Genomic DNA, 12,658 nt, shown 5'->3' with positions numbered 1-12,658 from the left:
CAGAGTGATACTAAGTTTTGTCAGCATGACTGCTATATAGGCACTATCTGCACAGCAAAATACTACCTTAGAGGTATTTTTAGCAAAGGAAGCTAAGCTTTTGAAAAGTAGAACCTGCACCTGCTACAGCTTAGCTTTTCTCACACAAAAATCCCACATTGTCTTTTTCAGATGGATGCCTGGCTCAGAGTAAAGGACATGCAGTACACACCCCCTAGCAGAAGCTGAAAATAGATGATGCCTGCTGATGCTTTGGACAATGTCATCTCTTCTTTTCCTGTTTGAGATGGGTGATGTGATCATCAGGAAAAAGTTCTAAAAGAAGCCTAGAGTGACCTCTTCATCCATTGACTTCTCTTTCCTGAAGTCTAAAAACCATCAGAAGAAATGACCAGTCAGCTACCAGAGGAGTCTGTGGAAACCCAGAGCTCAGATGAGCTCGAGTGCAAGATCTGTTACAACCGCTATAACCTGCGACAGAGGAAACCAAAAGTGCTGGAGTGCTGTCACAGAGTATGTGCCAAATGCCTTTGCAAGATCATAGACTTCGGTGACTCCCCACAAGGAGTCATTGTATGCCCGTTTTGCAGGTTTGAAACGTGCCTGCCAGACGATGAGGTTAGTAGTCTTCCTGATGACAACAACATCCTTCTGAATTTAGCTTGTGGGGGAAAGGGAAAAAAGTGCCTACCAGACAACCCAACAGAACTCTTGCTGACTCCCAAGAGGCTGGCGTCACTGGTTAGCCCTTCTCACACCTCTTCTAATTGCCTGGTTATAACAATCATGGAAGTACAAAGAGAAAGTCCCCAGACCCTGAACTCAACCCCTGTTGTGGAATTTTACAGGCCTACAAGTTTTGACTCTGTTGCAACTGTGTCCCATAACTGGACAGTGTGGAACTGCACATCTTTGCTCTTCCAGACCTCAATTAGGGTGCTAGTGTGGTTGCTTGGGTTGCTGTACTTTAGTTCCTTGCCTTTAGGGATTTATTTACTGGTATCTAAGAAAGTTACCCTTGGGGTTGTCTTTGTAAGCCTTGTTCCTTCGAGCCTTGTTATTCTCATGGTTTATGGCTTTTGCCAGTGTGTTTGCCATGAAGTTCTAGACTGCATGTCATCTTGATAACAAATACAGTAAAATAAGATGTATTGTCACTTGCGTAGCATAGTTGATATGTCCTGTCTTTGTGTTCTTATTTATTCTTACTGTTGTCCATCCTACTAAATGGAAGCAGTGGCCCTAGTTATATGGTCCTTTTTTCTACTTGATTTGATTCCCCCCTCCTTTTTTTTAAAGCTAAATAATGGAAATAAAATTTACATGCTGATGTTAAAAGGTCAAGTTGTAGGAAAGGATAAAGCAAAATTGCCAAACTGGGTGCCTGCTGCTGCTGCCACTATTCACATGGGTAGCAATTTGCTTTCTATTGGCTTGATCATGTCAGTCAAGGCTGCAGGATCCACACTAGAAGAAATTAGTACAACAGACACCTTCCAGGTCAAAGTACAGCATCTCATGCTTTGGAACATCTGTTATTTATCATATGTTACCATTTATAGCAAAGAAAATCACTTTATTAGTTGATACTATAAGATAAATAAGACAAGCTGCCATTGCTTTTTCACAGTTCTTGTTATAGCAGAAATATTTGTTAGGAGGCCAATGGTTACAGGTTTTTTGCATTCTGCAACATGAGGAATCTTTTTTTCACCATGCTAAAAACATGTCTCCAAAACACTTTCCCCAAACAGAAGCCCACTTGTTATATAGTTGCAGCTCCCTCTGAAATACTCTTGCTAATGAGTACTTACAGGGACGCAGCCACACATTTGCTCTTCTCTAGGTGTGCTTATTTTGGTGTGCATATACCTTAAGTTTCCCTTTGAGGAGTCAGCGCTCTGCAGACTTATGTAGCTATGTTGTTATGCTCACCCTCCCTTCTAGCATTTCTACCACCGCACCACATCTCCAACCCATTAGTCCTCCTAACAAATTGCCTGATAAGCTTCATGCACATCTACTCTGTGGTAGCTACACGGGAGAATTTGGCTTATGTGGCTTTAACTATCAAGACAGACTTTTATTCCCAACCATTAGGAAATGGACCTTCAATCACTAAGACAAATCTCAGAAAAAAAATCTGAAACTTGTTTTTTTTCTCTCTCAGTTCACAGAATGAGCATTGTAAGGAGGTTCTATGACTTTGGAAAGGTTTCCTTTCATCGCATAGTTCTTCAAAATGTTTAATACCTGAACTCCCTCTGTCACCATTGTGAGTGGATGGCACTCTAGGTGTGGCAATCGGTATGTTTTCATCAGTTGAGTTCAGAGGAGTTACTGATGATTCCACAAATAGAATCAGGCCCTGTAAGGCTTGCTTGTATCTTGTATGGTTTAGGCTACTTTTTGAACTACTGGAAGAGCACAAAAAAAGGAAATATTTAATGTGTGTAACTAGGTTTAGTTGACACCACAGATGCAATCTTGTTTGCCTGTGCACAGCAGGGTTAAAGCTGTGAAGGGAAGCATGGTTTCTGGGTCAGGCACAAGATTCTGTAGTTTCAAGGCAGTGTCAGAGGGAGAAGGGTTTGTTGCATGAAGATTGAATGTATGGCCTAACAACGTATTCTTAGAGCAGACTGACTTAAGAAAGAATGGAAAATGCCAATGGGAAAAGCAGAGCATAAGTGGTTGTTGTGTCTGCTTTAAATTTTGTAGATGGCATGGATGTTATCTACAGTTTCATTCCTATTGCAAACATAGGGAAGAATGTGGAAATGTAAAGGTCCTGCTTTTCTTGACACTCATTTTATAGTAGTCCATATATATGTGTGTGTATGTGCATATAGACACATATGTAAGAAGAAAACTTAAAGCAAAATCATAGTTTCCAAGTGTATGGAGATATGGAGCTATGTAATGAATGATTACTGGAAATGTTTTAGACTTTTCTGTAATGATTTGATAACAATTATAACTAAAATATTTTCAGAATTCCTAGAAATTACTATTTCTAAGTAATTGTTTTTAATGTTTGTGGTAAAGCATATAGTTAGAAGAGGTATCATCTCCAGTTCCAGTATACCGCAAGGTCTGACTCATCTAAGAACTCATAAAATCTAAGTATCCAACAACAATCATGTCAAAAAGCAAGAAAAATAGAAACCTATGTGGTGTTATCGTACTTCATAGCTTTGGGAAAAGATGTATTTGTAGTGTTAGGGATTTATATGTTTTAGGATTTGTTCAATTTGTCTGAATGTAGTGTCTCTAATAAAGGGCTGACTAATAGGTTTTGCAAATGTGTGACACATACGTAGTACCTCTGCACAACATGTCTACAGTGATACCTGTTGTCTTTCCCGTTTGATTTTCAGTTGATTATTTTAGCTCCAGCACCAAGTATTTTATACTCTGTTTTAAAAATCTCGGCAGGATTACAGTGGTATCAGTTACACCTCACAGCACAAATAAATACACCTGTTGTTATACTTCACTCTTTTAAGACTGCCAGCCTGTTAAATTTATGCTGTTATTTTAGACTGTGCTGCAACACTAATCCACTCTAAAATGCGAGCGTGTAAAAACATATTGATTGCATAGCTATTCTGCTGCTCAGACAGAGCACGTTATTACAGCTTTGGTCTCATAACATTCCTGTATGACTTACAGTATGACCACTGAGAATTGCTAGGAGGTCTAAATCTCAATTATCTTTGGAGAGAGAATTTGGTGTGTGACTGAGATTAGAAGAACTTCAGATATTACTCTTCCATTATTTTTATTCTCCAGCATCCTTAAGACTTAGAACTGAAAACTCTTGTCTCCTCTACAGTGGAATAACTCTGTTAGTGTAAATGGAACTAGAATCCAGCCCTGCATACCTGCCTGTCTGCATTTCCTTCCCTTTCTGTGACTTTTTTCTCTCCTTGGAGAGTAATAGCTCCTGTGATCATAAAATACTGCCTGCCCACCAAGGCAATTTCCTTTCGGTAGGATTTTATTCCTGCTTTGCAGAGACATGTGACTCAACTGGGTACAATGTGTTATGAATTCATTATTACAGGATTAATTTTATACAAATTAGATTTTTTGTTTTAATTCCTGCTTATCCTATGGATGCAGACTGTATCCTCATTAGCTGCTTGTTTACAGTATAATACAGTGATATCTCCTGAGGGCCAGGGCAGGATGATGTAGTAGTAGCTGCTGGGCACAACATAGGAAGGATGTGCTGCACTGAAACATCCTCTGAGTGGGATCCAGTGAGGGATGAAACTCTGCAAACATGGCCTGAGTCAAGAGCCTAAAGGACAATTACCAGAGAGTGAGTTACATGGAAAGCAGGGTCTGTGGGTTCATAACCAGCACATAGAGTCTTGGGGCTGTGGGCGAGCTGTGGATAGGAAGCTGTGTAAAGCGGGGAGAAGTCTATGCCTGGGACAAACAGGCTGTGTTTTAAATAATGAGTTTGGGGTAGAAAACAAAGGTTAATTTTTTCATACCTACCTTTCTGGTCATTTGGTAATTAAAAGTCATTTGCTACTGCTGCTATAGTTGACTATTTTTACTTTCCAAATGGCAAAGTATTGATCGTTATCTTTTAAAGAGATCCTTAGATTTGGCATACTCTACTATGTTAACTAGTTAAAGCTGGGATCTCTCAGACAGGCTTGAAGAAAGTAAGGGCTGATGTCTGATTTAGCTGCATTGTGAATTTTGTCCTACTATATTTATCATATGCCTGCAAAACCTATATATTAATATAAAACACTTAAAATAGGTGAAGCTTTCTCCTGATAACACTATTGGCAAACTTCAGGGTTGCCAGCATTTTACAATGTATCCAAGAATAGATGTTCTTCCCCATGACCTTTGTTACCTGAAGATAGGTCCAAGCAGCACACAGCCAAGTAGACTAGTAGTACAGTACAGGGAAACTCAGTTATGGTTACACATAACTTCAACCAGAGAAAGGGGAACTGAGGAGGTTCACGGGAAAGTGGATGACGTTGTGTTTGAGGGACTTCCTTGTAATTACAGGACAGAACCATTGTTCTTCCTAATTCTAACCAGTTCCAGGGCTAGATTCAACTCCCTTTTCCCCATTACTTTTCTGCATCCTCTGTTGGAACTGTGTAAACAGTATTTTGAAATGAAGCAACCTTTCCTACTACACTGAGTTTGCGGCTCAGTCCAGAGCATGATTAATTCTGAAAAGATGGCAAATTACAGCCAGGATGCGAGAGTGAACAGGGTGCAGAGGGGAAACAGCAGCAGGTTGTTAAAATAGCTTTGATGTCAAAGCAAGAACATGCGGCTACATCCTGCCTTATCGTGGCTGGTTCAAAACTAGTGCGACAGGCTGTCTCTGGCCTGAGGACCACCATGACTCAGCACCCTCCTCTGCATTGCCTCTGTGGCAGTTTACTTCAGTTGTGCATCTTGATTTCTTGTACAGCAGTTGTACATCATGATTTCATTTTCCTGTGTGGGTGATGGGTGTAGTGAAAGGTCCACAGTGTTCCACTCTTAAACTGGCTCATTGTAACTACCCTAAGGTTTCTCAATTCAGGGAGGAGGGGAGGGAGAGGGTCTGTATTTCTTCATATTTCGACAAAAGCAAGAGAGTGCGCTCTATTTTAAATAGAACTGCCTTCAAGGGTAAGAAAAAACCAACAGGGGGAAGAAGAACTGAGAATTTTGAAATCATTTTAAGATACTCAAACTGATGGAAAGAGACTGTTCTGAGAGTCTACTTTTACTTACATACAAGCAGATTAGATGTTGAGTGACATCAGTAAATATTTAGTGCTGGAAATTCCTGAGGGAGTTTATAAGGCTGCCAGACCTTAGGCACAAGCCCCACACTCCCCTGCTTCTCTGTAAAGCACCATTCTGTCTTTTGCATCAGCTCCCCTTGTCGAAAGTTGAATCATCATGCTTTATAGAGAGTTCTGGTACACAAAATAAATCCCCAGTCTGGGGATGGCAACTCATATTTTTAGAGACTCATGTGGCAGTAGCAAAGCTTTCAATGCTCGGAAGAGAAGTCATCTTGCAGTCTGAATTGCTAGCATAAATTTAATTTAAATCAAGTTTCATTGTGTTGGGCAACACTACAACTAAAAACCCTTTTATTGTATTTCTGCCTCTTTCTTGTGTTATGCAACTGTGGTTTGCATTTTAAAAAATGTATTAAATCATGGAAATCAGAGCTGGGTGGAAAAAAGCCTAATAAGTCATTTTATCCATTTCCTCTGCTCCTGTAGAGATGAATGCTTTGTCTAGTTTGGTTTTAAATGTCTCGAGTGATGAGGCCTCCACCTCTTACACAAGGGACTTTTCAGCCATTTAATAGGCATCTTTGTTAGGAAATGTTTTCTTCATACTGATCCCAATTTTTTCTTCTGCATAAAGCCATCCCTCTACTCTGCTCCCGCTCTTTTAACTTTTGTGAAATCTGGGAAATGTATCATATTTATCCATTTCATCCTGTAGCTGAATAATTCATAATCCTTGTTGTTTAAGTAATGCAAGAGGTAAGTAACCAGTTGCTGAACAGTTGCTAATACTCCACTGAGATGGTGTGCCATGTACCAGCAGACATACTCCCTGGCAAGTCATGGCTGAGGCTTCATTCAACATTAGCAAGAGAAAAATGCCAAGTGAAACTGAAGAAATGCATCTTCCCAAGTGCGTGCGTGGCAATATTGCTGAAATTTCAAGAGGTGCTGAGGCAAACAGCCTATTTCTTTAGAAAGAGCTTTTCTTTCTGAAAGTGGATGATTTTAATAAAAGTACACTTTTAAAAAGCATTTAAATATCCTTTTCAGAAGCAAACCTCTATGTGAGAACCACTCTATGCCAAAACTCTTAACTTGTTGAGAGACAAGGCTGGATTGATTGCCACTCACTGCAGAGCAGTTTTTGCTGACAGTTTAGCTCAGAAGAGAAATCTAATCCAGTGTTAAGGAGAAGGGTTTGAAAAGATGCCTTTGCAACTGTGTCGTTGGATCAGATCTGTGCATGAAAAAGTGACTCATGTCTTGACAACAGAAAAGTGCATTGTTGATTTAATTACCATGTATTAGATAATCCTCTGCCTATCTCAGATGACAAGACGGAGCAGTGTGACTAAGGAAACCCTAGGTGGACAGGTGGACTTCATAGTCTTGCATTCAAAAGATGCTTAAAGTGATACTATATAAGAGAACACCAAGCTGGGATCAGGTGGGCAGTCAGCTGGTTCAAGAAGGGTCTCTCTGACCTTAGATTGTTGGTGGATGTATGTAAAAAAGTCCATGAACAGCCCCCATGGATGGTGAGCCATTTGGAGACCTCTTGAGATGGAGGTTATGTTTGTATCTGTGGGATTGAGTCTTGCCTGTGGACTTCCGTGACTCCCTTTAAGTGTTGTTTTTAACCCATTTATAGTGTTGACATCTATAAAATCCTGCATCAGTGAGCTCCATAATTCAGTTATATCCTTTGTAGAAAAGGTCTGCTTTGTCTTAAAAACTCCCAAGATACCAGTTACATGTCCCCTACTTTTTCTGATAGGAAAAGCAGTTCCAAGGTGTGATTACCCATTGTTTCCTTCACACCCCCCAGAACTTCATCTGCCTCTAGAAATATTGCCATCATTATTTTATCCCTCATACTTCTCCCCAGCTGCCTCTTTTGGTCCTAGTCAATCTGGTCTCTCCTTAGACAGCAGGCTTTATATGCCTAGCACCAGCCATTTTACTTGTATTTTACCTTTGCTGCTGCTACTTTTTTGGTTTGAGGCAGGGCAAAACACTAAGAAACAGGTTCTAATTAGTATCACTTGTAAGTAAGTTGTATGAGCACGTAAGATGTCTGTACTCCCATGGCCACTGAAATCACTTTGTCATTGATACAATTCCTTACGGTGTCTCTGAGGTGTTACACTTGACTGTTAGTTTATATATCATGCATTATATGGAGGACAAAACCATGTGCATCGATAAACTTACAGGTATTTATTCCAATTGTCCAGTTCATATGGGTGCAGGGGATGGTAGATTCCAAGGGAATATTTAATTTCATCTTGGCATAGTCTCTGTACAGATTTTAGCTCTATTAAGCATGTGGCCTGACGTTGCTGGACTGAGCAGCTACTCATCAGCAAGCACTGTAAGATGCCTTCCCTTTCTTGCCGTAGTGGTACACCTACCTCACACACTTGCTGCAGCCACACACAACACACTACAGCCTAGAGCTTTTTTCATTTACCCCATGCAGTGCTACAGCCTTGGGGAAAGTGGCTGGAAAGCGGCTTGGCAGAAAAGGACCTGGGGATGTTGAACACGAGCCAGCTTGTGCCCAGGCAGCCGAGGCCAACAGCGTCCTGGCCTGTGTCAGCAATAGTGTGGTCAGCAGAGCCAGGGCAGTGATCATCCCCCTGTACTGGGCACTGGGGAGGCTGTACCTCAAATCAGTTCAGTCCTGGGCCTCTCACTGCAAGAGAGACATTGAGGTGTTGGAGCAGGTGCAGAGAAGGGCAACGAAGCTGGTGAAGGGCCTGGAGCACAAGAATGATGAGGAACATCTGCAGGAACTGCGGTGTTTAGTCTGGAGAAGAGAAAGCCCAGGGGGAACCTTATCGCTCTTTACAACTACCTGAAAGGAGGTTGCAGTGAGGGGAGGGTTGGTCTCTCCTCCAAAATAACAAGCAACAGGACAAGAGGTAATGGCCTCAAGCTGTGCCAGGTGAGGTTTAGACTGCATATTAGGAACAATTTCTTCACAGAGAAGGTGATCAGGTATTGGAACCGGCTGCCCAGGGAAGTGGTGGAATCACAGTCCCTGGAACTGTTCAGAAACTGTGTAGGTGAGGCCCTCAGTGACATGGGTTAGTGGTGGAATTGGCAGCCCTGGGGTAATGGCTGAACTTGATGATCTTAAGGGTCTTTTGCAACCTAGCGGATTCTATGCTTCTATTGTAAGAATACTTTTTTTTTTTTTAAATGACTTTTACTTAATCTTTCTTTTCTGCAAGGGTTGTGGCCTTTTTCATGTCCTCCTTCATTCAAGAAGAGGAGATGCTGGCAGATAAATATCTAATAATAATGCTGTTTAGAGGATGAGTCCTTTATGTTTGGTCCTTCATATAGCCAGTTAGGGCAAAAGCTGGAGGTCTCTGCTTTCAGCTGCCACGGATATAAACAGGGGGCTCAGCCCCTTGCTGTCCTGAGCCCTAGGGAAAGCTCCTTGCAGCCTCTGGAGGACTGTGTTGATGCTCTTTACATCGATGTTCCTGCTTTTACTTAGAAAAACGGAGTGATTGTAAATAATTTAAGCCATCCCAACGCAACAGTATTATTGCATTCAAACTAGATGGGGCTCATTTTCTGCCAGCAAAGAATAAAATTCTGAGGTGAAACTCAGGAATTTTGTGGCACTTCCAGGGTCAGGAGCAAATCTCTGATGACATTTTGTTTGTTTTGGTAATGAAACAGGCTAAATAAATCAGGTAGGCAGTTGGTGAAACTTTGCAAGAGGATTCTGAAAGTGTGGGGGAAATGTTTCTTTGTTTTAAAGGAGAAAGAAGAAAGAGGCTTCATCACACAACAGGGCTTGGGTGGAGAGGGCAAACAGCTGGAGGTGAAGTCAGTAAGAGATTATAGAAATAATGCACAAAGACAGGTACAATGTGAAAAATATGTGTGCAAGCTCTGGTGAATTATCCACACATTGTACAGTATAATTCTTGATCCAGCAAACTAAGAAGGTTTAAGCACACATTGCTTTACTTTATACTTTGTCTCCTAAAATCCCCTGGTTTTAAATTTCAGATCAGCTTGAGGCTTACCCAATGTAATGTGAGTTTTATGAGAGGAGTTTGACTGCTGTAACTTTGCCTTTTATCTTTTATCTTTGCCTTTTGTCTTTTTTAGTTTTATGGAAAGAAGTCATAGTGTGGGGACTCCTTTTTGTTTGTTTTCACTTGAGGAGTGGAACAATGAAATACAACATAATCCTGCAGACAGCGAAACTATAACGTGGTAGCAAATGGGAAAAGTAAAACTCTCCCCATGTGAAATAATGAAGCATTAATGTAAAATCAATTGTTTCACTCAATAAAAACTCAAATTTTTTCAGTAAAGATTTGTCATGGTAAGCATATTTCTTAATGCCTGGATTTGGAGGTCTTTCAGATTTCATTCGTGTTATTCATCAGAATGGCTTAAAAGTGAAGGTATGTGATAGTATCACACATTATTTTAACCAAATATGACAACAGATTTCTGTTTGCTGCATGGAAAGGTAAGGTATTTTGTTTAAAAGAAGACTGCAAAAACTTAAACAAAAGCTGGGCAGATTTCTAGATGATCACTCAACCACATATTTGTAAGATAAAATGGCAGTGTAGTTCCTGGTTTAGAGAAGGATGTTCTTGCCTGGAAATCTTTAGTAAAGGCATCTCTAAAACCTGAGCCACCAGTGTTTGCCTCTTCTGAAGGCTGCAAGCTGCAGGCTGTCCCTCGTGTTCTTAGGGCGGCAGCAATGGAGCTTGGCTGCGGGGGACATGGGTGTGATCTGCACACTGGGAAATGCCGCTGCCCGGCAAACACACGTTCCACCAGAATGAAGTAATGCTCCTTTAGCAGGACGGCAAGGACTGAATGTGTTGTGTAACTGCTGGCTTCAGGCAGAGATGGACCCTAGAAGAGCACAGCTCACAGGGTTGTGCTAGGTAGTCTTGTAGTAGTAGGTAGAATAGGAAGATTTATTCACATTATTATCCAGTATGTGACCTCTGGTGTAACGTGCATTTTCAATGGATGGGACTTTGATGGAGTGATGTTTACATACAAAAGTCATGCAGTGACTTTTAAATTGCAAATCCTCACCTGTTGCACTTTGTTTACTTTTTCTCTGTTTAACTGAGGGAAGGCTCAGAACATATATGAGCTTTCTGACTTCTAGATCTCATGAGCCTCTAAGTTTGTAGATATTTGAACCTGCTGAGTTCTGAACTTGAGAGTAAACTTTGAACTTGAGAGTAAACCATCCTTGGCAAAAGGTGGAGGTGCACTATCTTCCCTCTTCCTAGCATAGAAATAAAAGCTCAAATTAAAATTTAGGCATTTGTTTTTCCACAGGAAATTAAAACATGGGAAGTTTCTTTTCAGTTTCATTTTTACCACACCAGAATTTCAGATATTTCCCCTGTTGGTTTTTTTTTTCCAACACAGCCTGGTGCATAGGTTAAGGAAATGCAGTGCATCAGCAAATGAGAGTAAGCGTGACCTTCACTTGGAAGCTCATAGTTTCTTTGTTGAACTGCACTGATAAAATCACCATTAAAAAAAAAATATAACTGTGAGAAGAGGCAGCTTTTAGTGCTCAGCCAGAATCACTGGAACCTCCAAAAAGGAAAATATATGGAGCTTAGACCCTGATTCTTGATACATCATAGCTAAAAGCCAGCTCTCCACATCCTCATACATAGAAAATACCAGGAGCTTCTTACACATCACAAAGGAATGCAAACGTGTGCCTCTTGCCATTTACACTTTATTCAAAAGGCAAATTATTTCATGAGTAGTTTCACATAAGGCTTTGGTGTTCTGACCCGGGACGCACCTCAGCATCACCTGGCTGTACGTCTCTATAGCAACCGGGTGGGGAGCACTGGGAACACTGCATCTCCCAGACTTTGAGCAATCACAGCTCTTGAGAGATGTTACCTGCCAGCTGTGCCTGCTTGTCTGAAACATAAATCATGGCTGAATCCTTGGACAAGGAGACACAGCTGAACCGTCTGGTGCCAGCCACCTCCGGGAAATGCTGTAGAGCAATCTGAACTGGCTTCAAAGAGAGAACTGGGAGGAAGACCCTTGCAGGTACCACAAGCATGCTTTTACACAGTGTCAAGGGATGAAGCCTTGTGCTCCTGTTAACGTGAAGAGGAACAGAGCATTCCATTCCCAGCACAGCATTGCGTGCATTTACCCAGTGTAAGCAGCTCATGTTGCATGAAGCGTTCTTTCCCCCTTCAGTGCTGTGTGCTGGTAGTGTAGCACTAACCCTCAGTCACGAGGCTGGGCTCGATGCGAGCTTTCTCCCTAATAGCCACATTGCCTGTTGCATCTTTATCTTCTGCACTGCACAACTATTACAAGCCATAGGGCAGTGGCACTTGAGCATCAGCTGCATCAGCCACCTTCCCCTCCCCATGGCCTGCCACAGGCCTGGCACCAAGCAACCATCTCCTCCCATCCTTCCTTCCACACTGCCAGCCCCTTAGCTCTCCTTCCCTGTTCCCCAAGGGCTCCCTCCTCTGCCCTGCCTGCCTTGCTGCTGAGATTCTTAAGGAAATGTTTCAGCCATGACCTCCTTCCATTCTGCTTTGTGTATTGCTTTGATGTATTTCCTTCTGTTCTGCACAAGGAACAACCACCAAATCACTAGACAAATCACATCACTTAGACCTGACTGACTAATCAAACAGAACACTTGACACAATTAACTGACTTTTCTTTTCCCTGCTTGCAGCACAGTGTCACAGGGGTCACTGTTCTCCGAAAATAACTCATTGCTTGCTTATTGCTTTAAACTGGTATCTCTCTGAAGATTCTCCTCAGTGGAGTGATGACAGATGCTTGCAGTTTGAACACCGCTG

At 41.6% G+C, this 12,658-nt stretch overlaps 1 protein-coding gene across 5 annotated transcripts in view; it reads left to right on the top strand.

Annotated features, from left to right (window-relative positions):
* RNF182 (ring finger protein 182) overlaps window positions 1-1,168 on the top strand; it is a 28,978-nt gene extending 27,810 nt beyond the window's left edge. For all 5 annotated transcript variants that reach the window (XM_061346434.1, XM_061346433.1, XM_061346430.1 and 2 more), the window contains one exon: window positions 172-1,168. In XM_061346434.1, the coding sequence (XP_061202418.1) occupies window positions 388-1,125 (738 nt within the window). In that variant the 5' untranslated portion in view covers window positions 172-387 and the 3' untranslated portion in view covers window positions 1,126-1,168. The remainder of the gene's footprint in view (window positions 1-171) is intronic.
* Window positions 1,169-12,658: the final 11,490 nt, after the last annotated feature.

Source organism: Neopsephotus bourkii, unplaced genomic scaffold (assembly GCF_033783945.1).
Source record: "Neopsephotus bourkii isolate Nb327-2 ecotype Australia unplaced genomic scaffold, CSIRO-AGI_Nbou_v1 NB_272, whole genome shotgun sequence".
Classification (NCBI taxonomy): domain Eukaryota; kingdom Metazoa; phylum Chordata; class Aves; order Psittaciformes; family Psittacidae; genus Neopsephotus; species Neopsephotus bourkii.
This window is presented reverse-complemented; position numbering and strand designations above follow the sequence as displayed.